This window comes from Oncorhynchus mykiss, chromosome 21 (assembly GCF_013265735.2).
Source record: "Oncorhynchus mykiss isolate Arlee chromosome 21, USDA_OmykA_1.1, whole genome shotgun sequence".
Lineage (NCBI taxonomy): Eukaryota > Metazoa > Chordata > Actinopteri > Salmoniformes > Salmonidae > Oncorhynchus > Oncorhynchus mykiss.
This window is the reverse complement of record NC_048585.1, coordinates 1232501-1259988: the sequence shown is the minus strand read 5'-3', so window position 1 is coordinate 1259988 and position 27488 is coordinate 1232501. Positions and strand designations below refer to the sequence as shown.

At 44.8% G+C, this 27488-nt stretch overlaps 1 protein-coding gene across 5 annotated transcripts in view; it reads right to left on the bottom strand.

Moving 5' to 3' along the window:
* The window catches only part of LOC110518351 (voltage-dependent L-type calcium channel subunit alpha-1C), a 149190-nt gene that overhangs the window by 45915 nt on the left and 75787 nt on the right, over positions 1 to 27488 (bottom strand). For 4 of the 5 annotated variants that reach the window (XM_036956552.1, XM_036956550.1, XM_036956553.1 and 1 more), the window contains 15 exons: positions 19296 to 19497; positions 17049 to 17169; positions 16543 to 16657; positions 16203 to 16329; positions 14931 to 15024; positions 9016 to 9142; positions 8136 to 8265; positions 7023 to 7082; positions 6694 to 6800; positions 4633 to 4720; positions 3401 to 3508; positions 2140 to 2192; positions 1829 to 1975; positions 1364 to 1565; positions 383 to 541 (listed from right to left, as the gene is read on the bottom strand). In XM_036956552.1, coding sequence (XP_036812447.1) covers positions 383 to 541; positions 1364 to 1565; positions 1829 to 1975; positions 2140 to 2192; positions 3401 to 3508; positions 4633 to 4720; positions 6694 to 6800; positions 7023 to 7082; positions 8136 to 8265; positions 9016 to 9142; positions 14931 to 15024; positions 16203 to 16329; positions 16543 to 16657; positions 17049 to 17169; positions 19296 to 19497 — 1840 coding nt within the window. The remainder of the gene's footprint in view (positions 1 to 382; positions 542 to 1363; positions 1566 to 1828; positions 1976 to 2139; positions 2193 to 3400; positions 3509 to 4632; positions 4721 to 6693; positions 6801 to 7022; positions 7083 to 8135; positions 8266 to 9015; positions 9143 to 14930; positions 15025 to 16202; positions 16330 to 16542; positions 16658 to 17048; positions 17170 to 19295; positions 19498 to 27488) is intronic. The other variant, XM_036956551.1, reaches the window with a different exon arrangement.

The window sequence follows — 27488 nt, the reverse complement described above, 5'->3', positions numbered from 1 at the left end:
GGTACTAGCATGTCTTTTAACTGATATAGATAGACTATCCTCCACAACAACTCCTTCTAACATCTAGGAACCAATACCTGAGGTACTAGCATGTCTTTTAACTGATATAGATAGACTATCCTCCCCATAATGCACCTCTAGTGTCCAGGGCACTATGTGGTTCACTGTGTTTAGGGTAGGAGATGTATAAATGGATTGATGCTACCGTATTGGGCTGAGGTTATAAAGATGGACTAATTCAACGTTTTACCTGACCAAGATGGACGATTTAAGTCATGTTCGGATGCCAATGTCTTTCGCACACACACACACACACACACACACACACACACACACACACACACACACACACACACTCACAAGCGCGCACACACACTCTTACCTGCATGGCCAGACAGATGGTGTTCAGCAGGATGAGAGTAAACATCAGGTACTCAAAGTAGGTGGAGTTGACCACGTACCACACCTTGTACTGGTACTGGTTCTTAGGGATGTACCGACGTAGAGGACGGGCCTTCAGGGCATATTCCACACACTGACGCTGTACCACACATACACGGGCGCACGCGCACACACGCACACACACACACACACACACACAGACACACACACACACACACACACACAGACACACACACACACACACACACACACTGTATGAAACATGTGTTTAATCAACAGACGTTTCCAGTAACACATCGGTGGATGTAGTATTGATGTGTAAATGTCAGTTCATAGTGGTAATATACCATTTACCATCCACTGATACAACTTAATGACACTCCTCCTTTCAGTATGGCCCCGGCCCCCTCCTAAGTGACCCTATGGTGACCTCGTTTTGACCCCTCTTGACCTCTCACCTGTTTGACCTGCGACCTTGAAGACCTCTAATCTCTCACCTGGTTCTGATGACCCCTAACCTCTCAACTGGGTTCTAATTACCCCTAACATCTCACCTGGGTTCTGATGATCCCTAACATCTCACCTGGGTTCTGATAACCCCTAACCTCTCACCTGGGTTCTAATTACCCCTAACCTCTCACTTGGGTTCTGATGACCCCTAACATCTCACCTGGGTTCTGATGACCCCTAACCTCTCACCAGGGTTCTGATTACCCCTAATGTCTCACCTTGGTTCTGATGACCCCTAACATCTCACCAGGGTTCTGATTACCCCTAACCTCTCACCAGGGTTCTGATTACCACTAACCTCTCACCAGGGTTCTGATTACCCCTAACCTCTCACCAGAGTTCTGATAACCCCTAATCTCTCACCTTGGGTTCTGATGTCCCCTAACCTCTCACCTGGGTTCTGATGACCCCTAACCTCTCACCTGGGTTCTGATTACCCCTAACCTCTCACCTGGTTCTTGTCCAGCTCACAGTTCTTGTACTCCTGCTCTCCCTGCTCCTGAAAGGTGACAATGACGAAACCGACGAAGATGTTCATCATGAAGAAGGCGATGATGATGATGTAGATGATGAAGAAGATGGACACGACCACTCTGTAGTTGTAGACAGGGCCCAGGTCCTCTGAATGGGAGTCTATGGCCCGGTACAGGAGTCTGGAGAGGATGGATACACCGTTCAAAACCTAGACACTAAAGCCCTATACTTTAACGTGTGTGTGTGTGTGTGTGTGTTCCATGTTTAGATTTTTGGAATGGTGTCTCTCAGTTTCTTAACCCTGGTCCTGGGGACCCAAAGGGCATGAGCATTTGAGTTATTTCTGTGTGTGTGTGTGTGTGTGTGTGTGTGTGTGTGTGTGTGTGTGTGTGTGTGTGTGTGTGTGTGTGTGGTCACTCTGCTACTGTGATGCTGGACTCACGCTGGCCATCCTTCGAAGGTGGAGACAGCGAACAGAGCCATCATCCCCTGGAGCACGTCGTCAAAGTTGAAGTCACTGTTCTCCCAGACACGCATGGACCTCTCTGGCTTCCCCACATCCCCGTCCTTATACATGATGTATGAACCCCTGGGAGGGAGAACATAGGTAACACCTAGACACCCACAGCTCACTCCTTACCCAGCCAGGAAACTCATTATGGCCCAAATGGAGCCCACATCCACCTGAAATGACTGTCCAGATGTGATATGAGCCAGGTCCGACTGAGATGGGAGACGAGGTGATAAACTCACCTGCATTCAGGCTCTGTAGACTTGGAGCTGTCTGAGCAGTAGAAAAACTTCCCCTGAGAAGAGAACAACAGACATGTTCATCTTGGTAAAACATATCCACTATATTCTCATCACCACTACATCAGCTACGTTCAGTTCCCTCTTCCTCTGTCCCTCTCTTCACCCTCTTTCTTCACTTCATCCTGCTCTACCTCTCCTCTGTCCCTCTCTTCACCCTCTCTCTTCACTTCATCCTGCTCTATCTCTCCTCGGTCCCTCTCTTCGCCCTCTCTCTTCACTTCGTCCTGCTTTATCTCTCCTCTGTCCCTCTCTTCGGCCTCTCTCTTCACTTCATCCTGCTCTCTCTCTCCTCCGTCCCTCTCTTCGCCCTCTCTCTTCACTTCATCCTGCTCTCTCTCTCCTCCGTCCCTCTCTTCGCCCTCTCTCTTCACTTCATCCTGCTCTATCTCTCCTCTGTCCCTCTCTTCGCCCTCTCTCTTCACTTCATCCTGCTCTATCTCTCCTCTGTCCCTCTCTTCGCCCTCTCTCTTCACTTCATCCTGCTCTATCTCTCCTCTGTCCCTCTCTTCGCCCTCTCTCTTCACTTCATCCTGCTCTATCTCTCCTCTGTCCCTCTCTTCGCCCTCTCTCTTCACTTCATCCTGCTCTATCTCTCCTCTGTCCCTCTCTTCACTTCATCCTGCTCTCTCTCTCCTCCGTCCTTCTCTTCGCCCTCTCTCTTCACTTCATCCTGCTCTACCTCTCCTCCGTCCCTCTCTTTGCCCTCTCTCTTCACTTCATCCTGCTCTACCTCTCCTCCGTCCCTCTCTTTGCCCTCTCCCTTCACTTCATCCTGCTCTACCTCTCCTTTGTCCCTCTCTCTTCACTTCATCCTGCTCTATCTCTCCTCGGTCCCTCTCTTCGCCCTCTCTCTTCACTTCATCCTGGTCTATCTCTCCTCCGTCCCTCTCTTCGCCCTCTCTCTTCACTTTGTCCTGCTCTATCTCTCCTCCGTCCCTCTCCTCTGTCCCTCTCTTCGCCCTCTCTCTTCACTTCATCCTGCTCTCTCTCTCCTCCGTCCCTCTCTTCGCCCTCTCTCTTCACTTCATCCTGCTCTATCTCTCCTCGGTCCCTCTCTTCACTTCATCCTGCTCTCTCTCTCCTCCGTCCCTCTCTTCGCCCTCTCTCTTCACTTCATCCTGCTCTCTCTCTCCTCCGTCCCTCTCTTCGCCCTCTCTCTTCACTTCATCCTGCTCTATCTCTCCTCGGTCCCTCTCTTTACCTTGAAGAGTTGTACTCCGATGCAGGCGAACATGAACTGCAGCAGAGAGGTGACGATCACGATGTTTCCAATGGTTCGGATGGCCACGAACACACACTGGACCACATGCTGAGGAGAGAGAGAGGAGGGAGAGAGGGAGTGAGAGAGAGAGAGAGAGAGAGAGAGAGAGAGAGAGAGAGAGAGAGAGGGGGAGAGAGAGAGACAGAGGGAGAGCGAGAGAGGGAGAGAGAGACACAGGGAGAGCGAGAGAGGGAGAGCGAGAAAGGGGGAGAGTGAGTGAGAGAGAGAGAGAGAGAGAGAGAGAGAGAGAGATAGAGAAGGAGAGAGAGAGAGAGATACAGACACAGGGCTCATGAGGTTATCATAGAATCAGTTGGTAGACTATTATCACTTGGTCTGGACTGGGTTGAAGCTAGAAGCTCTGGACATGTTTCACAGGAAGAAAGAGAACACTTCAGGTAAGTCATGGTGGAAAAGCTACAGGGTTCACTGGTGAATCACTTCCCTGTTGCTGTTAAAGACAACAGCCAGCTAGGTGGAGAGGGGTGGTGAGATTCACTTTGAGGCCATTGGCCCTGTTGATGGCTCCCAGGAGAGGAGAGGAGAGGAGAGGAGAGGAGAGGAGAGGAGAGGAGAGGAGAGGAGAGGAGAGGAGAGGAGAGGAGAAGAGAGGAGAAGAGAGGAGAAGAGAAGACAAGAGAGGAGAAGAGAGGAGAGGAGAGGAGAAGAGAGGGAATCAGAGGAGAGGAGAAGAGAGGAGAAGACAAGAGAGATGAAGAGAGGAGGAGAGAAGAGAAGAGAGGAGAAGAGAGGAGGAGAGAAGAGAGGAGAGGAGAAGAGAAGAGAAGAGAAGAGAGGAGAGGAGAGGAGAGGAGAGGAGAGAAGAGGAGAGGAGAGGAGAGGAAAGGAAATGAGAAGAGAAGAGAGGAAAGGAGAGGAGAAGAGAGGAGGAGAGAAGAGAGGAAAGGAGAGGAGAAGAGAGGAGGAGAGAAGAGAGGAGAAGAGAGGGAATCAGAGGAGAGGAGAAGAGAGGAGAAGAGAGGAGAGGAGAAGAGAGGAGAAGAGAAGACAAGAGAGGAGAAGAGAGGAGGAGAGAAGAGAGGAGAAGAGAAGAGAGGAGAGGAAAGGAAAGGAGAGGAGAAGAGAGGAGGAGAGAAGAGAGGAAAGGAGAGGAGAAGAGAGGAGGAGAGAAGAGAGGAGAGGAGAAGAGAGGAGATAACAGTGAGACTCACTTTGAGGCCCTTGGCCCTGTTGATAGCCCTCAGGGGCCGAAGCACTCTGAGAACACGAAGGATCTTCACCACGTTGATGGCACTGGACCTGAACAGACACAGATTAAGACCAGGTTATCGAGAGAGGTCAACTAGTAAACCATACATCAACTACAGACAGAGAGGTCAACTAGTAAACCATACATCAACTACAGACAGAGAGGTCAACTACTAAACCATACATTCACTACAGACAGAGAGGTCAACTACAAACAGAGAGAGAGGTCAACTACTAAACCATATATCAACTACAAACAGAGAGGTCAACTACAGACAGAGGTCAACTACTAAACCATATATCAACTACAGACAGAGAGGTCAACTAGTAAACCATACATCAACTACAGACAGAGAGGTCAACTACTAAACCATACATTCACTACAGACAGAGAGGTCAACTACAAACAGAGAGAGAGGTCAACTACTAAATCATACATCCACTACAGACAGAGAGGTCAACTACAAACAGAGAGGTCAACTAGTAAGCCATACATCAACTACAGACAGAGAGGTCAACTACTAAACCATACATTCACTACAGACAGAGAGGTCAACTACAAACAGAGAGGTCAACTACTAAACCATACATCCACTACAGACAGAGGTCAACTAGTAAACCATACATCAACTACAGACAGAGAGGTCAACTAGTAAGCCATACATCAACTACAGACAGAGAGGTCAACTACAAACAGAGAGGTCAACTAGTAAGCCATACATCAACTACAGACAGAGAGGTCAACTACTAAACCATACATTCACTACAGACAGAGAGGTCAACTAGTAAACCATACATCAACTACAGACAGAGAGGTCAACTAGTAAACCATACATAAACTACAGACAGAGAGGTCAACTAGTAAGCCATACATAAACTACAGACAGAGAGGTCAACTACTAAACCATACATCAACTACAGACAGAGAGGTCAACGAGTAAGCCATACATCAACTACAGACAGAGAGGTCAACTAGTAAACCATACATAAACTACAGACAGAGAGGTCAACTACTAAACCATACATCAACTACAGACAGAGAGGTCAACTAGTAAGCCATACATCAACTACAGACAGAGAGGTCAACTAGTAAACCATACATCAACTACAGACAGAGAGGTCAACTAGTAAACCATATATCAACTACAGACAGAGAGGTCAACTAGTAAGCCATACATCAACTACAGACAGAGAGGTCAACTACTAAACCATACATTCACTACAGACAGAGAGGTCAACTAGTAAACCATACATCAACTACAGACAGAGAGGTCAACTAGTAAACCATACATTCACTACAGACAGAGAGGTCAACTACAAACAGAGGTCAACTACTAAACCATATATCAACTACAGACAGAGAGGTCAACTACTAAACCATATATCAACTACAAACAGAGAGGTCAACTACAGACAGAGGTCAACTACTAAACCATATATCAAATACAGATAGAGAGGTCAACTACAAACAGAGGTCAACTACTAAACCATATATCAACTACAGACAGAGAGGTCAACTACTAAACCATATATCAACTACAAACAGAGAGGTCAACTACAGACAGAGGTCAACTACTAAACCATATATCAAATACAGATAGAGAGGTCAACTACAAACAGAGGTCAACTACTAAACCATATATCAACTACAGACAGAGAGGTCAACTAGTAAACCATACATCAACTACAAACAGAGAGGTCAACTACAAACAGAGAGGTCAACTACAAACAGAGAGGTCAACTATTAAAGAGGTCAACTACTAAACCATATATCCACTACAGACAGATAGGTCAACTACAGACAGAGAGGTCAACTACAGACAGAGAGGTCAACTACAGACAGAGAAGTCAACTCCAGACAGAAACAATATGTCTGTGTTCAATAGAACATGTTCTTGACATTTTTGTTGTAGTTTTGTAACCATCCCAGTGAAAAGAGCAACGCTAAATGAATGTCGATGAGAACTCCTAGGTGTGTTTGAACCCCTGAAACTGTGGTGACGGTACAGTGAAGACCAACTCACTGTATTCCAGAGGAGATGAGCGACACGCTGACCACCACCAGATCCAGAATGTTGAAGTAGTTCCGACAGAACGAACCCTTATGGATGAACGCCCCGTACGCTGTCATCTACGAGGTCACGAACCAGGAAGAGAAAAGCCCCCACAGGAAGCGTAAGACAAAAGATTGTGATGGATGACGACGAAGTGAAGGTCTGCTCACTGCTTTGTTGTTCGACGTGTCATGTTTTTCCAAAACGCTTAAAACACTTCCAACACTTCACCAGCCCTTCCAGAGCACAGTGTCCATTATGTGGCGTAGAGATGACTTAGACAAGGAATGAAAGGTTACCTTCAGAATGATCTCTATGGTGAAGAGCCCAGTGAAGACGTGGTCTGCATAGCCTAATATCTGAGAAACAGTGATCACAATGCAGGTCAACACAATACATCACACGGTCGTGCATCTCACAGAGGCTTCCATAAGCATCACAATATAGGTCACAAATGGCACACTATTCCCTACACAGTGCACTACTTTTTGACCAGGGAGTGGTTGAAAATAGTGCACTACATAGGGAATAGGGTGCCATTTGGGATGAATACCTGTATAATAACATAGAAGCTATAATAATATAGAGAGAATGTAATTAAGTGGGAAAAGTAGTCACAATGCAATGGTTCAGTGCCAGACATTCAGATTAATTAATCCACTTCCAAGTTATCGAGCGGAGGGAAAGGATGGATGAAGTCTATTGAACCAGAGATCTAATGGTGTAGTCACACACACACACACACACAGACACACACACAGACACACACACACACACACACACACACACACACACACACACACACACACACACACATACACACACAGACACACACACACACACACACACACACACACACACACACACACACACACACACACACACACACACACACACACACACACAGACACACACACACACACACACACACACACACACACACACACACACACACACACACACACACACACACACACACACACACACACACACACCTCTAAATGCTGTTTGTGTGTGTAAATGTTTGTGTTTGTGTGTGAGAGAGGGAGAGACAGAAAGAGAGAGAGAGTATGGAAGTTAGTGAGTATGTTTTTGCATGCATGTACAGTGTCTGTGTGTGTGTGTGTGTGTGTGTGTGCGTGTGTGTGTGTGCCTGTGTGTGTACATGTGTCCGTGCCTCTGTGTGTGTGTGCCTGTGCGTGTGTGTGTGCCTGTGTGTGTGTGTGCCTGTGTGTGTGTGTGTGTGCCTGTGTCCGTGCCTCTGTGTGTGTGTGTGTGTGTGTGTGCCTGTGGCCGTGCCTCTGTGTGTGTGTGTGTGTGTGTGTGCCTGTGTCCGTGCCTCTGTGTGTGCCTGTGTCCGTGCCTCTGTGTGTGTGTGCCTGTGCGTGTGTGTGTAAGACATAAACACACACCTGGTTCCTGAAGGAGTCGTTCCGGACAGGGTCCTCTGCTGCCAGAGAGATACTGCTCAGTAGAATGAAGAACAGGATGAGGTTGGTGAAGATGTTGTGGTTCACCATCTTATGGCACAGAACCCTGAACCTGGGGAGAGGGAGGGAGGGAGGGAGGGAGGGAGGGAGGGAGGGAGGGAGGGAGGGAGGGAGGGAGGGAGGGAGGGAGGGAGGGAGGGGAGGTAGGTAGGGACGGAGGGAGGGAGGGACAGACAAAAAATAGTGACCCTATAGATAGAGCCCTAACCCTATAGATAGAGCCCTAACCCTATAGATAGAGCCCTAACCCTATAGATAGAGCCCTAACCCTATAGATAGAGCCCTAATCCTATAGATAGAGCCCTAACCCTATAGATAGAGCCCATCCCTATAGATAGAGCCCTAACCCTATAGATAGAGCCCTAACCCCTGACAGACATCAGACATCAGACAGACATCAGACATCAGACAGACATCAGACAGACATCAGACATCTGACAGACATCAGACAGACATCAGACATCAGACAGACATCAGACAGACATCAGACATCAGACAGACATCAGACATCAGACAGACAACAGACATCAGACATCAGACAGACATCAGACATCAGACAGACATCAGACATCAGACAGACAACAGACATCAGACAGACATCAGACAGACATCAGACATCAGACAGACATCAGACATCAGATATCAGACAGACATCAGACATCAGACAGACATCAGACAGACATCCGACATCAGACAGACATCAGACAGACAAACATCAGACAGATGGGGTGTGTGTTTAGGGACCCCTCTCATAGACTCCACCTGCTTCTCTCAGTATATTTGTGGGTGAGCTGTCTCTTACTTGTTGGTGTTGCTGAAGATGAAGAAAGCCCGGGCCTCAGGCATGGGAATAGCCTTCTCCTTCAGCTGAATATCAGACAGGGGCCGAGGCCGGGGGCCCACCGGCATCTCAGGGTCCTCATCCTCTCCTACAAGGGCCACGCAGGAGAGAAAGAGGGAGGACAGGGGAAGAGGAGGGAGAGAAAGTGTTAGAGATGAGGGACTTGGTCAGTTAAGTTGAGAAATAGTTGAATGAGCTGTGTATAAATTCACCTGGAATAGTTATTTCAGTGTGTTAGTGTAGTTACCCCATACTATAACAATTACCCACAATTCATCAGTAAAAAAGTTAAAAGACATGAATTATTACTTTTTAATTTATCTACAAACCTGGACACCTGGATTGGTAAGGCAACAGTACATACAAAACATCAACACACCCCCTCACACAGCATTGTAACATCAACACACCCCCTCACACAACATTCTAACATCAACACACCCCCTCACACAACATTCTACAATCAATACACCCACACACAACATTCTAACATCAACACACCCCCTCACACAACATTCTAACATCAACACCCCCTTGTAAAAAATTCTAACATCAATACACCCCCCTCACACAACAATCTAACATCAACACACCCACTCACACAAAATTCTAGAATCAATACACCCACACACAACATTATAACATCAATAGACCCCCTCACACAACATTCTAACATCAACACACCCCCTCACACAACATTCTAACATCAATAGACCCCCTCACACAACATTCTAACATCAATATACCCTCTCACACAACATCCTAACATCAAAACACCCTCTCACAAAACATTCTAACATCAACACACCCCCTCACACAACATTCTAGAATCAATACACCCACACACAACATTCTAATATCAATACACCCCCTCACAAAACATTCTAACATCAACACACCCCCTCACACAGCATTGTAACATCAACACACCCCCTCACACAACATTCTAACATCAACACACCTCCTCACACAACATTCTACAATCAATACACCCACACACAACATTCTAACATCAACACACCCCCTCACACAACATTCTAACATCAACACCCCATACACCCCCTCACAAAACATTCTAACATCAATACACCCCCTCACACAACATTCTAACATCAACACCCCCTCGTAAAAAATTCTAACATCAATACACCCCCCTCACACAACATTCTAACATCAACACACCCACTCACACAACATTCTAGAATCAATACACCCACACACAACATTATAACATCAATAGACCCCCTCACACAACATTCTAACATCAACACACCCCCTCACACAACATTCTAACATCAATAGACCCCCTCACACAACATTCTAACATCAATATACCCTCTCACACAACATCCTAACATCAAAACACCCCCTCACAAAACATTCTAACATCAACACACCCCCTCACACAACATTCTAGAATCAATACACCCACACACAACATTCTAATATCAATACACCCCCTCACAAAACATTCTAACATCAACACACCCCCTCACACAACATTCTACAATCAATACACCCAGTACATACAAAACATCAACACACCCCCTCACACAGCATTGTAACATCAACACACCCCCTCACACAACATTCTAACATCAACACACCCCCTCACACAACATTCTACAATCAATACACCCACACACAACATTCTAACATCAACACACCCCCTCACACAACATTCTAACATCAACACCCCCTCGTAAAAAATTCTAACATCAATACACCCCCCTCACACAACATTCTAACATCAACACACCCACTCACACAAAATTCTAGAATCAATACACCCACACACAACATTATAACATCAATAGACCCCCTCACACAACATTCTAACATCAACACACCCCCTCACACAACATTCTAACATCAATAGACCCCCTCACACAACATTCTAACATCAATATACCCTCTCACACAACATCCTAACATCAAAACACCCCCTCACAAAACATTCTAACATCAACACACCCCCTCACACAACATTCTAGAATCAATACACCCACACACAACATTCTAATATCAATACACCCCCTCACAAAACATTCTAACATCAACACACCCCCTCACACAGCATTGTAACATCAACACACCCCCTCACACAACATTCTAACATCAACACACCTCCTCACACAACATTCTACAATCAATACACCCACACACAACATTCTAACATCAACACACCCCCTCACACAACATTCTAACATCAACACCCCATACACCCCCTCACAAAACATTCTAACATCAATACACCCCCTCACACAACATTCTAACATCAACACCCCCTCGTAAAAAATTCTAACATCAATACACCCCCCTCACACAACATTCTAACATCAACACACCCACTCACACAACATTCTAGAATCAATACACCCACACACAACATTATAACATCAATAGACCCCCTCACACAACATTCTAACATCAACACACCCCCTCACACAACATTCTAACATCAATAGACCCCCTCACACAACATTCTAACATCAATATACCCTCTCACACAACATCCTAACATCAAAACACCCCCTCACAAAACATTCTAACATCAACACACCCCCTCACACAACATTCTAGAATCAATACACCCACACACAACATTCTAATATCAATACACCCCCTCACAAAACATTCTAACATCAACATACCCCCTCACACAGCATTGTAACATCAACACACCCCCTCACACAACATTCTAACATCAACACACCCCCTCACACAACATTCTACAATCAATACACCCACACACAACATTCTAAAATCAACACACCCCCTCACACAACATTCTAACATCAACACCCCATACACCCCCTCACAAAACATTCTAACATCAATACACCCCCTCACACAACATTCTAACATCAACAACCCCTCGTAAAAAATTCTAACATCAATACACCCCCCTCACACAACATTCTAACATCAACACACCCACTCACACAACATTCTAGAATCAATACACCCACACACAACATTATAACATCAATAGACCCCCTCACACAACATTCTAACATCAACACACCCCCTCACACAACATTCTAACATCAATAGACCCCCTCACACAACATTCTAACATCAATATACCCTCTCACACAACATCCTAACATCAAAACACCCCCTCACAAAACATTCTAACATCAACACACAACATTCTAGAATCAATACACCCACACACAACATTCTAATATCAATACACCCCCTCACAAAACATTCTAACATCAACACACCCCCTCACACAACATTCTAGAATCAATACACCCACACACAACATTCTAATATCAATACACCCCCTCACAAAACATTCTAACATCAACACACCCCCTCACACAACATTCTAACATCAACACACCCCCTCACACAAAATTCTAACATCAAAACACCCCCTCACAAAACATTCTAACATCAACACACCCCCTCACACAACATTCTAGAATCAATACACCCACACACAACATTCTAATATCAATACACCCCCTCACAAAACATTCTAACATCAACACACCCCCTCACACAACATTCTAGAATCAATACACCCACACACAACATTCTAATATCAATACACCCTCTCACAAAACATTCTAACATCAACACACCCCCTCACACAACATTCTAACATCAACACACCCCCTCACACAACATTCTAACATCAAAACACCCCCTCACAAAACATTCTAACATCAACACACCCCCTCACACAACATTCTAGAATCAATACACCCACACACAACATTCTAATATCAATACACCCCCTCACAAAACATTCTAACATCAACACACCCCCTCACACAACATTCTAGAATCAATACACCCACACACAACATTCTAATATCAATACACCCCCTCACAAAACATTCTAACATCAACACACCCCCTCACACAGCATTGTAACATCAACACACCCCCTCACACAACATTCTAACATCAACACACCTCCTCACACAACATTCTACAATCAATACACCCACACACAATATTCTAACATCAACACACCCCCTCACACAACATTCTAACATCAACACCCCATACACCCCCTCACAAAACATTCTAACATCAATACACCCCCCTCACACAACATTCTAACATCAACACACCCACTCACACAACATTCTAGAATCAATACACCCACACACAACATTATAACATCAATAGACCCCCTCACACAACATTCTAACATCAACACACCCTCACACAACATTCTAACATCAATAGACCCCCTCACACAACATTCTAACATCAATATACCCTCTCACACAACATCCTAACATCAAAACACCCCCTCACAAAACATTCTAACATCAACACACCCCCTCACACAACATTCTAGAATCAATACACCCACACACAACATTCTAATATCAATACACCCCCTCACAAAACATTCTAACATCAACACACCCCCTCACACAGCATTGTAACATCAACACACCCCCTCACACAACATTCTAACATCAACACACCCCCTCACACAACATTCTACAATCAATACACCCACACACAACATTCTAACATCAACACACCCCCTCACACAACATTCTAACATCAACACCCCATACACCCCCTCACAAAACATTCTAACATCAATACACCCCCTCACACAACATTCTAACATCAACACCCCCTCGTAAAAAATTCTAACATCAATACACCCCCCTCACACAACATTCTAACATCAACACACCCACTCACACAACATTCTAGAATCAATACACCCACACACAACATTATAACATCAATAGACCCCCTCACACAACATTCTAACATCAACACACCCCCTCACACAACATTCTAACATCAATAGACCCCCTCACACAACATTCTAACATCAATATACCCTCTCACACAACATCCTAACATCAAAACACCCCCTCACAAAACATTCTAACATCAACACACAACATTCTAGAATCAATACACCCACACACAACATTCTAATATCAATACACCCCCTCACAAAACATTCTAACATCAACACACCCCCTCACACAACATTCTAAAATCAATACACCCACACACAACATTCTAATATCAATACACCCCCTCACAAAACATTCTAACATCAACACACCCCCTCACACAACATTCTAACATCAACACACCCCCTCACACAACATTCTAACATCAAAACACCCCCTCACAAAACATTCTAACATCAACACACCCCCTCACACAACATTCTAGAATCAATACACCCACACACAACATTCTAATATCAATACACCCCCTCACAAAACATTCTAACATCAACACACCCCCTCACACAACATTATAGAATCAATACACCCACACACAACATTCTAATATCAATACACCCCCTCACAAAACATTCTAACATCAACACACCCCCTCACACAACATTCTAACATCAACACACCCCCTCACACAACATTCTAACATCAAAACACCCCCTCACAAAACATTCTAACATCAACACACCCCCTCACACAACATTCTAGAATCAATACACCCACACACAACATTCTAATATCAATACACCCCCTCACAAAACATTCTAACATCAACACACCCCCTCACACAACATTCTAACATCAACACACCCCCTCACACAACATTCTAGAATCAATACACCCACACACAACATTCTAACATCAACACACCCCCTCACACAACATTCTAACATCAACACACCCCCTCACACAACATTCTAGAATCAATACACCCCCTTACACAACATTCTAACATCAACAGGGGCAAAGCACAACAGACAAAAGAGAGAGCGAGAACCAGAACAAACGTAATGTTGTGAATGTCCTGATTTGAGTGTGGAAGTCTCTTAATGGTTTGGTGTGATGTGGTTCTCTGCTCCTGCTTGTTGTCCGGTGTGGTTCAGCCCTTAGAAAGGTCCGGCTTACTTTTTATCACCGGTACAGTGGTACCTGGAAAATCATTAGCTGGATACGGGTTCTTCTCTTCATTCACATCTACTTGGTACTCATCAATGTTGATCTGTCAAAACACAGTAACACAGCGCCACATCAGACTCAATACGGACAGAACTAGAGATCCTACTTTTAAAAGGAAACACCATGCCACCTGTTGAGAGTAGACATGTTTTCACAGGTGAAGAATTAGACTGATACTAACTAAACCAAACATATTTTATGCTGTTGAATCTGTACTGTGATGTATTGACTTGACTAGATAATATTAGATTACAACTTGGAGGACTGGTGTCTCCAGTCAGGAGGACAGGTATATCTAACGAGGACAGGTGTATCTAACGAGGACAGGTGCATCTAACGAGAACAGGTGTATCTAACGAGGACAGGTATATCTAACGAGGACAGGTATATCTAACGAGGACAGGTATATCTAACGAGGACAGGTGTATCTAACGAGGACAGGTGTGTCTAATGAGGACAGGTGTATCTAACAAGGACAGGTGTGACTAACGAGGACAGGTATATCTAACGAGGACAGGTGTATCTAACGAGGACAGGTGTATCTAACGAGGACAGGTGTATCTAACGAGGACAGGTGTATCTAACGAGGACAGGTGTGTCTAATGAGGATAGGTATATCTAACGAGGACAGGTGTGTCTAATGAGGATAGGTATATCTAACGAGGACAGGTGTGTCTAACGAGGGCAGGTGCATCTAACGAGAACAGGTGTGTCTAATGAGGATAGGTATATCTAACGAGGACAGCTGTATCTAACGAGGATAGGTGCATCTAATGAGGACAGGTGCATCTAACGAGGACAGCTAAGTCTAATGAGGACAGGTGTGTCTAACGTGTATCTAACGAGGACAGGTGTGTCTAACGAGGACAGGTATGTCTAATGAGGACAGGTGCATTTAACGAGAACAGGTGTGTCTAACGAGGACAGGTGTGTCTAATGCGGACAGGTGTGTCTAACGAGGACAGGTGTGTCTAACGAGGACAGGTGTATCTAACGAGGACAGGCGTGTCGAATGAGGACAGGTGTATCTAACGAGGATAGGTGCATCTAATGAGGACAGGTGCATCTAACGAGGACAGCTAAGTCTAATGAGGACAGGTGTGTCTAACGTGTATCTAACGAGGACAGGTGTATCTAACGAGGACAGGTGTGTCTAATGAGGACAGGTGTGTCTAACGAGGACAGGTGTGTCTGACGAGGACAGGTGTGTCTGAGACATACCTTGGTGGCATTGGTTGTCTCTCCGTCTGAGGTGATGGACTTCAGCTCAATCTTCTCCTCCTTCTTCTCTTCTACCTCGATCATCGGGGGCTTTTCGTTGACATGGCGCTTCTCTGGACTGGCCGTTCTGTGTCAGAATGGAGCCAAACCACTCAGGCATACACACTTGAATGGATGTGGATGCACGTACACACACACACACATACACACACACACACACACACACACACACACACACACACACACACACACACACACACACACACACGCACACACGCACACACACACACACACACACGCACACACACACACACACACACACACACACCATGCAAATTACCTGGCCAGCTTCTTCCTCTCCTTCTCCTCCTCCTCCTCCTTCTGTGCTGACGTCAGACTCTCAGCATCAGCCAGGTTGTCCACGGCGATGGCCAAGAAGACATTCAGGAGGATATCTGGTCAGGGAGGTGGAGTCAAGGAAGTGGAGTACGGCTTCAGAGAGCAAACAACGAAGTGTCAATTGTCAGCTGACCTCTCACATTGTAGAACAACACACCTGGGTGACATGACTGAGTGATGAGTTGAGTGGACAACAAACAATCAGCCCTGATACTTGAGTAGCCTGGAATCCAAACTGAATATCACTCTGTTTCACCCGATATGGTTTGGATTCCAGGCTACTCCTAGTCATCGAGGAAACATCTGAGATACCTTACCGGTGGTATGACAATGAACTGGGTAGACAGGCGAGCAATCATCCTGCTAATGGTTCTGGATTAAAAGCATCATGTCCTTTGTCAGGGTGAAAGGCCCTACACACATCTGACCTGTTCTTTACAAGGATACAGTTTCCACAGATGAACAGGATGATGAAGTAGATACAGACTAGCATCCCTGGGAAGGACGCCCCTCCGTAGGCCATGATGCCGTCATACATCACCGAGTTCCAGTCCTCACCTGTCAGGATCTGAGAACACAGGAACAACAGATGAAGGAGCAAAACTACAACATCAACAACTCTTCACCATAGACAACAACTCTTCACTATAGACAACAACTATTCACCATAGACAACAACTCTTCACCATAGACAACAACTCTTCACCATAGACAACAACTCTTCACTATAGACAACAACTATTCACCATAGACAACAACTATTCACCATAGACAACAACTTCACCATAGACAACAACTCTTCACCATAGACAACAACTCTTCACTATAGACAACAACTATTCACCATAGACAATAACTATTCACCATAGACAACAACTCTTCACCATAGACAATAACTATTCACTAGAGACAACAACTATTCACCATAGACAATAACTATTCACCATAGACAACAACTCTTCACCATAGACAATAACTATTCACCATAGACAACAAGAAAGTTACAGATACTCAAATGACTGGACCTTGAGAACAGAGTAGACTAGACTACAGTATAATAGAGTACAATACAGTAGAGTACAGTAGAATATAGTACAGTAGAGTACAGTAGAATATAGTACAGTAGAGTACAGTAGAGTACAGTAGAATATAGTACAGTATAGTACATTAGAGTACAGTATAATATAGTACAGTAGAGTACAGTAGAATATAGTACAGTAGAGTACAGTAGAATATAGTACAGTAGACTACAGTAGAATATAGTAGAGTGCAGTAGAATATAGTACAGTAGACTACAGTATAATATAGTACAGTAGACTACAGTAGAATATAGTACAGTAGACTACAGTAGAATATAGAACAGTAGACTACAGTAGAATATAGTACAGTAGACTACAGTAGAATATAGTACAGTAGACTACAGTAGAATATAGAACAGTAGACTACAGTAGAATATAGTACAGTAGACTACAGTAGAATATAGTACAGTAGACTACAGTAGAATATAGTAGAGTACAGTAGAATATAGTACAGTAGACTACAGTATAATATAGTACAGTAGACTACAGTAGAATATAGTACAGTAGACTACAGTAGAATATAGAACAGTAGACTACAGTAGAATATAGTACAGTAGACTACAGTAGAATATAGTACAGTAGACTACAGTAGAATATAGTAGAGTACAGTAGAATATAGTACAGTAGAGTACAGTAGAGTACAGTAGAATATAGTACAGTAGACTACAGTAGAATATAGTACAGTAGAGTACAGTAGAGTACAGTAGAATATAGTACAGTAGACTACAGTAGAATATAGTAGAGTGCAGTAGAATATAGTACAGTAGACTACAGTATAATATAGTACAGTAGACTACAGTAGAATATAGAACAGTAGACTACAGTAGAATATAGTAGAGTACAGTAGAATATAGTACAGTAGACTACAGTAGAATATAGTACAGTAGACTACAGTAGAATATAGTAGAGTACAGTAGAATATAGTACAGTAGACTACAGTAGAATATAGTAGAGTACAGTAGAATATAGTACAGTAGACTACAGTAGAATATAGAACAGTATAGTACAGTAGACTACAGTAGAATATAGTAGACTACAGTAGAATATAGTACAGTAGACTACAGTAGAATATAGTACAGTAGACTACAGTAGAATATAGTAGAGTACAGTAGAATATGGTACAGTAGAGTACAGTAGAATATAGTACAGTAGACTACAGTAGAATATAGTAGAGTACAGTAGAATATAGTAGAGTACAGTAGAATATGGTACAGTAGAGTACAGTAGAATATAGTACAGTAGACTACAGTAGAATATAGTAGAGTACAGTAGAATATAGTAGAGTACAGTAGAATATGGTACAGTAGAGTACAGTAGAATATAGTACAGTAGACTACAGTAGAATATAGTAGACTACAGTAGAATATAGTACAGTAGAGTACAGTAGAATATAGTACAGTAGAGTACAGTAGAATATAGTACAGTAGACTACAGTAGAATAGAGTACAGTAGACTACAGTAGAATATAGTACAGTAGACTACAGTAGAATATAGTACAGTAGACTATAATAGAGTACAGTAGACTAGACTAGACAGTAATCATTCTCCCTTCTCTTCTTACCTGAAAGTATAATAGACTAGTATAGACTGTAATCATTCTCCCTTCTCTCTCTACCTGAAAGACGGTGAGCAGCGACTGGGGGAAGTTGTCGAAGGTTGACCGGCGCGTCTCGTCGAAGTTGAACTTGCCTCCGAAGAGCTGCATGCCGAGCAGGCTGAAGATGATGATGAAGAGGAAGAGTAGCAGTAACAGGGAGGCGATGGAGCGAACAGAGTTAAGCAGCGATGCCACCAGGTTACTCAGAGAGTTCCAATACCTGAGAAAAAGAGAGAATGGAGGGAGAGAGAGAGAGAGAGAGAGGGGAAGAGAGAGGGAGGTAGAGAGAGAGAGAGAGAAAGAGAGAATGGAGGGAGAGAGAGGAAGGGAGAGAGAGAGGGGAAGTGAGAGAGAGAGAGAGAGAGGAGAGGAGAGAGAGACAGACAGATGAGTGAGAGAGAGAGAGAGAGAGAGAGGAGAGAGAGAGAGAGGAGAGAGGAAGGGAGAGAGAGAGAGGAGAGAGAGAAAGGAGAGAGAGGAAGGGAGAGAGAGAGATAGGGAGAGAGAGAGACGAGAGAGAGGAAGGGAGAGAGAGAGAGAGAGAGAGGAGAGAGAGAGAGAGGAGAGAGAGGGAGGGAGAGAGAGAGAGGAGAGAGAGGGAGAGAGAGAGAGAGAGAGAGAGAGAGGAGAGGGAGAGGGAGGGAGAGAGATAGAGAGAGAGAGGGAGGGAGAGAGGGAGAGAGAGGGAGAGAGAGAAAGAGAGAGGGAGGGAGAGAGAGGGGGAGAAAGAGAGGGAGATAGAGAGAGAGGGAGAGGGAGATAGAGAGAGAGGGAGAGAGAGATAGAAACAGAGTTGGAGTCAGCATCCAAACTACAATACCCAAGACACCACAGGGCAATGACCACACTGGCACTCAACCTACAGAGCTGTCACAGTTACTACCATTGACTACAGTTCCCAGGAGGCAGCAGGTGAGAGAAAGGGCTATAGCACTGGATTGTGGTCCTGTCTGTAGACCGTTTTGTCCTGTGCCATGTTATTAAAGGGCCAGTGCTATTATTTCCCCTGTGACAAAATAGTCCGCGGTAGCTTCACTCGTACCTGGCGAGAAGTGTCTAGTGACAGAGCACTTCCTGTGAGACCTGAGGCAGCACTGAACCAAGGCATCAGCTAACTTCCATTCCGCTTCAATGAGTGAACATGACCACGTAAAAACATGTGTACTAGTGTTGGTGTAGTACTGGTGTAGTACTGGTGTAGTACTGGTGTAGTACTGGTGTAGTACTGTATTAGACTGAGTGCTGGTGTAGTACTGGTCTAGTACTGGTGTAGTACTGGTGTAGTACTGGTCTAGTACTGGTGTAGTACTGTATTAGACTGAGTGTTGGTGTAGTACTGGTCTAGTACTGGTGTAGTACTGGTGTAGTACCGGTGTAGTACTGGTGTAGTACTGTATTAGACTGAGTGTTGGTGTAGTACTGGTCTAGTACTGGTGTAGTACTGGTGTAGTACTGGTCTAGTACTGGTGTAGTACTGTATTAGACTGAGTGTTGGTGTAGTACTGGTGTAGTACTGGTGTAGTACTGGTGTAGTACTGGTGTAGTACTGTATTAGACTGAGTGTTGGTGTAGTGTTGGTCTAGTACTGGTGTAGTACTGGTGTAGTACTGGTGTAGTACTGGTCTAGTACTGGTACAGTACTGTATTAGACTGAGTGTTGGTGTAGTGTTGGTCTAGTACTGGTGTAGTACTGGTGTAGTACTGGTCTAGTACTGGTCTAGTACTGGTACAGTACTGTATTAGACTGAGTGTTGGTGTAGTACTGGTACAGTACTGTATTAGACTGAGTGTTGGTGTAGTACTGGTACAGTACTGTATTAGACTGAGTGTTGGTGTAGTGTTGGTGTAGTACTGGTGTAGTACTGTATTAGACTGAGTGTTGGTGTAGTGTTGGTCTAGTACTGGTGTAGTACTGTATTAGACTGAGTGTTGGTGTAGTGTTGGTGTAGTACTGGTGTAGTACTGTATTAGACTGAGTGTTGGTGTAGTGTTGGTGTAGTACTGGTGTAGTACTGTATTAGACTGAGTGTTGGTGTAGTGTTGGTGTAGTACTGGTGTAGTACTGTATTAGACTGAGTGTTGGTGTAGTACTGTATTAGACTGAGTGTTGGTGTAGTACTGGTCTAGTACTGTATTAGACTGAGTGTTGGTGTAGTACTGTATTAGACTGAGTGTTGGTGTAGTACTGTATTCGACTGAGAGGAGAGACCTAGACAGTGACTAGAGAGGAGAGACCAGACGGTGACTAGAGAGGAGAGACCAGACAGTGACTAGAGAGGAGAGACCAGACAGTGACTAGAGAGAAGAGACCAGACAGTGACTAGAGAGGAGAGACCAGACAGTGACTAGAGAGGAGAGACCAGACAGTGACTAGAGAGGAGAGACCAGACAGTGATGAGAAGAGACCAGACAGTAACTAGAGAGGAGAGACCAGACAGTGATGAGAGCGGAGACACCAGAGAGTGACTATGGAGGAGAGACCAGACAGTGATGAGAAAGAAGAGACCAGACAGTGACTAGAGAGGAGAGACCAGACAGTGACTAGAGAGGAGAGACCAGACAGTGATGAGAGAGGAGACACCAGAGAGTGACTAAAGAGGAGAGACCAGACAGTGATGAGAAGAGACCATTGATTTGATAAAATAGCATGTCATATATCACTTAGTCCATAGTAAAGACACAACACAGGGTGGGGCTGAGCCTGAGATTTCACTTTGTGAAAATATGTGTTGGTCTGATGTGATGAATAAGGAGCATCCAGACGCTGCACTTTGTGAAATTGCTTCTTTCCGATTATTGATAAGCATGTACCTGTTAAATTGACAGTTAGAACTCCATGGATTGATGAGGAATTGAAAAACTGTATGGATGAAATGAGATAATATGTCTGTCTGCACATCTGACTGGCTGACTTACTGCAAATTGAGAAATTATGTGACTAAACTCAACAAAAAGAAGAAACTGTATTATGAAGCCAAGATCAATGATCTAAAGAATGATGGGGGAAAAAAAGTTTTATGGGCAGAAAGACAAACTCAACTCCATCTTTCATCGAATCAGATGGCTTATTAATCACAAAACCATTTGATGTTGCCAATTATTTGAATGATTAGTTAATTGGCAAAGTGGGCAAACTTAAGCAGAAAATGTCAACAACGAACAGTGAGCCATCATACTCAATCCATTAAAAACAAACAAATTATGAAAGAAAAACATTTGTAAGTTTGAATTTTGTAAAGTTAGTGTGCGACAGCTGGAAAGATTATTGTTATCAATCAATAATGACAAACCTCCTGATATTGACAACTTAGATGGAAGGATACTGAGGGGAGACAACCACATATCACAGGCATATAAAGTACATTTTTTCTCAATAACGTAGCTATCAGTAGAGTTGGGGGGGGGGGGGGGGGGGGGGGGTCAAGTGCAAGTGCTGGTTAAGTTTTTTTGAGGTGAGGAGGAGGATCATTTAAGATACTGTATGAAGAGGTAAGGTTTCAGATGATTTCAGAAGATGGGCAGGGACTCTGCTGTTCTAGCTTCAGGGGGAAGCTGGTTCCACCATTGGGGTGCCAGGACAGAGAAGAGGGGTGGGAGGACCAAGAGACCTGAGGTGGCAGAACGGAGTGCTCGGGTTGGAGTGTAGGGCTTGATCAGAGCCTGAAGGTAGGGAGGAGCAGTTCCTCTTGCTGTTCCGTAGGTAAACAGGTTGAAGTTTGAAAACCAGGAGGGCTGCAGCGTTCTGGATAAGTTGCAGGGGTTTGATGGCACAAGCAGGGAGCCCAGCCAACAGAGAGTTGCAGTAGTCCAGACAGGAGATGACAAGTGCCTGGATTAGGACCTGCGCCGCTTCCTGTGTGAGATAGAGTCGTACTCTACTGATGTTGTAGAGAATGAACCTGCAGGAACAGGTCACTGCTTTGATGTTTACTGATAACAACAGGGTGTTGTCCAGGGTCACGCCAAGGTTCTTTGCACTCTGGGAGGGTAACACTGTGGAGTTGTCAACCGTGATGGAGAGGTCTTTGAGCGGGCAGGTCGTCCACGGGAGGAAGAGCAGCAGAGGTTGAGCTTTAGGTGGTGGGCTGACATCCCAGTTGAGGAATCAGCCAGGCAACCAGAGATGTGTGTTGCCACCTGGGTGTCAGAAGGCAGGAAGGAGAACAGTTGTTGAATGTCATCTGCATAGCAATGATAGGGGAGATCATGTGAGGATAGGACGGAGCCGAGGGACTTGGTGTAGAGAGAGAAGAGGATCTAGAACTGAGCCCTGGGGGACACCAGTAGTGAGAGTACGTGGTGCAGACACAGATCCTCTCCACGTCGCCTGGTAGGAGCGGCCTGCCAGACAGGACGCAGAGTGTACAGAGCCTGAGACAACCAGCCCTGAGAGGGTGGAGAGGAGGATCTGATGGTTCACAGTGTCGAAAACAGAGGATAGATCTAGAAGGATGAGAACCATCCTTAGAAGAGAGAGAGTCAACTTTGGCAGAGCAGAGAGCCTCCGTGACACAGAGGAGAACAGTCTCGGTTGAGGGACCTGTCTTGAAGCCTGACTGGTTAGGGTCAAGAAGATAGTTCTGAGAAAGATAACGAGGACATTGATCAAAGACAGAACGCTGAAGTAGTTTGGAAAGAAAAGAAAGAAGGGATACAGATCTATAGTTTTTGACGTCAGATGAGTCAAGTTTCTTGAGGAGGGAAGCAACTCGGGCCATTTTGAAGTCAGAGGAGACGTAGCCAGTTGTCAGGGATGAGTTGACGAGGGAAGTGAGGAATGGGAGAAAGTCTCCAGAGATGGTCTGGAGAACGGAGAAGAGGATGGGATCGAGCGGCCAGGTTGTCGGAGCGGCCAGACAACAGGAAGTCATCTGGATAGAGAGGGGAGAAAGAGGTCAAGGCGTAGGGTAGTTCTGTGTGAGTGAGACCAGTGTACTCAATAGGCTGAGTGAATGAGTAGCAGATGTCGTCAACCTTTTTCCGCAGAGAGGGAGGAGGGAGAGGGTGGAGGATTAAGGAGGGAGGACAGGGTGGAAAAGAGTTTCCTAGGGTCAGAGGCAGACACATGACATTCAGAGTGGTAGAAAGTGGCTTAAGCAGCAGATACAGAGGAAGAGAAGGTAGAGAGGAGGGAGGGAAAGGATGATAGGTCCTCCAGAAGTTTAGTTTTCCTCCATTTTCTCTCAGCTTCCCGCAGCCCTGCTCTGTAAACTCGCAATGAGTCACTGAGCCACGAAGCAGGAGGGGAGGGCCGAGCCGGCCGGGAGGTAAGGGGACAGTGTGAGTCATAGGATGCAGAAAGGGAGGAGAGTAGGATTGAAGAGGCAGAATCAGGAGACAATGAGGGAGAAGCATTTAGCAGAAGGGAGAGATGATAGGATAGAAGAGGAGATAGTAGTGGGAGAGAGAGAGAAGATTGCGACGACGCATGGCCATCTGGGTAGGAGCTGAGGGGCTTGGGTTGGAGGAAAGGGAGACAGAAAAGGAAACAAAGTAGTGATCAGAGACCTGGAGGGGGGGGGGTGCAGTGAGATTAGTAGGAGAACAGAGACCTGGAGGGGGGTTACAGTGAGATTAGTAGGAGAACAGAGACCTGGAGGGAGGTTACAGTGAGATTCGTAGGAGAATAGAGACCTGGAGGGGGGTTACAGTGAGATTAGTAGGAGAACAGAGACCTGGAGGGGGGTTACAGTGAGATTAGTAGGAGAACAGAGACCTGGAGGGAGGTTACAGTGAGATTCGTAGGAGAACAGACACCTGGAGGGGGGTCACAGTGAGATTAGTAGGAGAACAGCCTCTAGTAAAGAGGAGGTCAACAACTATCTGCAAATGATGAGCAGTTCACACAACATGTAGGCTACTGGGAAGACAGGCAGAACTGAAAGTAGATGGACCAAGCTAGCAGGAAGACAGGCAGAACTGAAAGTAGATGGACCAAGCTAGCAGGAAGACAGGCAGATCTGAAAGTAGATGGACCAAGCTAGCAGGAAGACAGGCAGAACTGAAAGTAGATGGACCAAGCTAGCAGGAAGACAGGCAGAACTGAAAGTAGATGGACCAAGCTAGCAGGAAGACAGGCAGAACTGAAAGTAGATGGACCCAGCTAGCAGGAAGACAGGCAGAACTGAAAGTAGATGGACCCAGCTAGCAGGAAGACAGGCAGAACTGAAAGTAGATGGACCCAGCTAGCAGGAAGTCAGTACTAGACCACAACATTATACAACATTATATTAATCACTCCTGGAGATATCCAGAGTCCTCTAGCTATAGAACAAATCAACCGCAGCTAATGAAGTCACTGAAACCCTGAACAAGGAGTTTCAGTCAGTTTTGGAATGGGTGGCCAGTAATAAACTGGTCCTGAACATCTCTAAAACTAAGAACATTGTATTTGGTACAAATCATTCCCTGAGTTCTAGACCTCAGCTGAATCTGGTAATGAATGGTGTGGCTGTTGAACAAGTTGAGGAGACTAAATTACTTGGCGCTACCTTAGATTGTAAACTGTCATGGTCAAAACATATAGATTCAATGGTTGTAAAGATGGGAAGAGATCTGTCTGTAATAAATATATGTTCTGCTGTTTTGACACCACACTCCACAGAGCAAGTCCTGCAGGCTCTAGTTTTGTCTGATTATTGTCTGAATTATTGTCCAGTCATGTGGTCCAGTGCTGCTAGGATAGACCTAGTTAATCTGCATCTGGTCCAGAACAGATGTCTTGCTTTTCATTGTAATCAGAGGGCTGATATAAATACTATTCAGTCAGTCTCTCTTGTCTAAGAGTTGAGGACAGACTGACTGCATCACTTCTTCTTTTTAGAAGAAACATTAATGTGTTGACAATACCAAATAGTTTGCAAGGTCACCTTACACACAGCTCTGACATACAAACTTACCCCACCAGACAAGCCACCAGGGGTCTTTTCGTCGTCTCCAAATCCAGAACAAAATTCAAGAAAGTATACAGTTACAGTATATAGAGATATTATTGCGTGGAACTTCCTTCCATCTCAAATTGCTCAAATGAGCAGCAAACCTGGTTTAAAACCCCCAGATAAATCAACACCTCACGGCACAACGCCTCTCCCCTATTTGACCTAGATAGCTTGATCTAGATAGTTTGATCTAGATAGTTTGATCTAGATAGTTTGATCTAGATAGTTTGATCTAGATAGTTTGATCTAGATAGTTTGATCTAGATAGTTTGATCTAGATAGTTTGATCTAGATAGTTTGATCTAGATAGTTTGATCTAGATAGTTTGACCTAGATAGTTTGACCTAGATAGTTTGATCTAGATAGTTTGTGTGTATGTATCGATATGTAGGCTACGTGGGCCTTTTGTAAATTCATGTAGTTCTGTCCTTGAGCTGTTCTTGTCTATTAATGTTCTGTATGATTTCATGTTTTGTGTGGAGCCCAGGAAGAGAAGCTGCTGCTTTCACAACAGTTAATGGGATCCTAATAAAATACCAATACCTCCTCTCCTCTCCCCCCCTCCTCTCCTCTCCCCCCCCCCCCCCCTCCTCTCCTCTCCCCCCCTCCCCTCCTCTCCCCCTCCTCTCCTCTTCCCCCCCTCCTCTCCTCTCCCCCCTCCCCTCCTCTCCCTCTCTCTCACCCAATCTCTCCTCCTCTTGTGTCCTTTGAATAGGGGTCAGAGGTCAGGGGTAAAGGTAAACATGGAGGATGAGTTGAACTCAACTCTGAGATTAGTAGTGGTGGCCAGGAGGAAGGGAGGGAGGCACCTGTTGTACATGTGGCTTTAAAGTGAAGAAGAAAGAGGACCTTTGACCTCGGGTCTAAAGTAGAAAACTAAATAGGAAATATGGTACCGTTTGCGACACAGCCACGGAGAGAGTAATAGTGTGATGGAGTCCGCCAGCAGCACCAATGAACTGTATAGCCTCAGTAGAACTAGCTGAAAGCTACATTACTATATTATTGGAATATAGTGAACCCTACCAGCAGCACCAATGAACTGTATAGCCTCAGTAGAACTAGCTGAAAGCTACATTACTATATTATTGGAATATAGTGAACCCTACCAGCAGCACCAATGAACTGTACAGCCTCAGTAGAACAGGCTGAAAGCTACATTACTATATTATTGGAATATAGTGAACCCTACCAGCAGCACCAATGAACTGTATAGCCTCAGTAGAACAGGCTGAAAGCTACATTACTATATTATTGGAATATAGTGAACCCT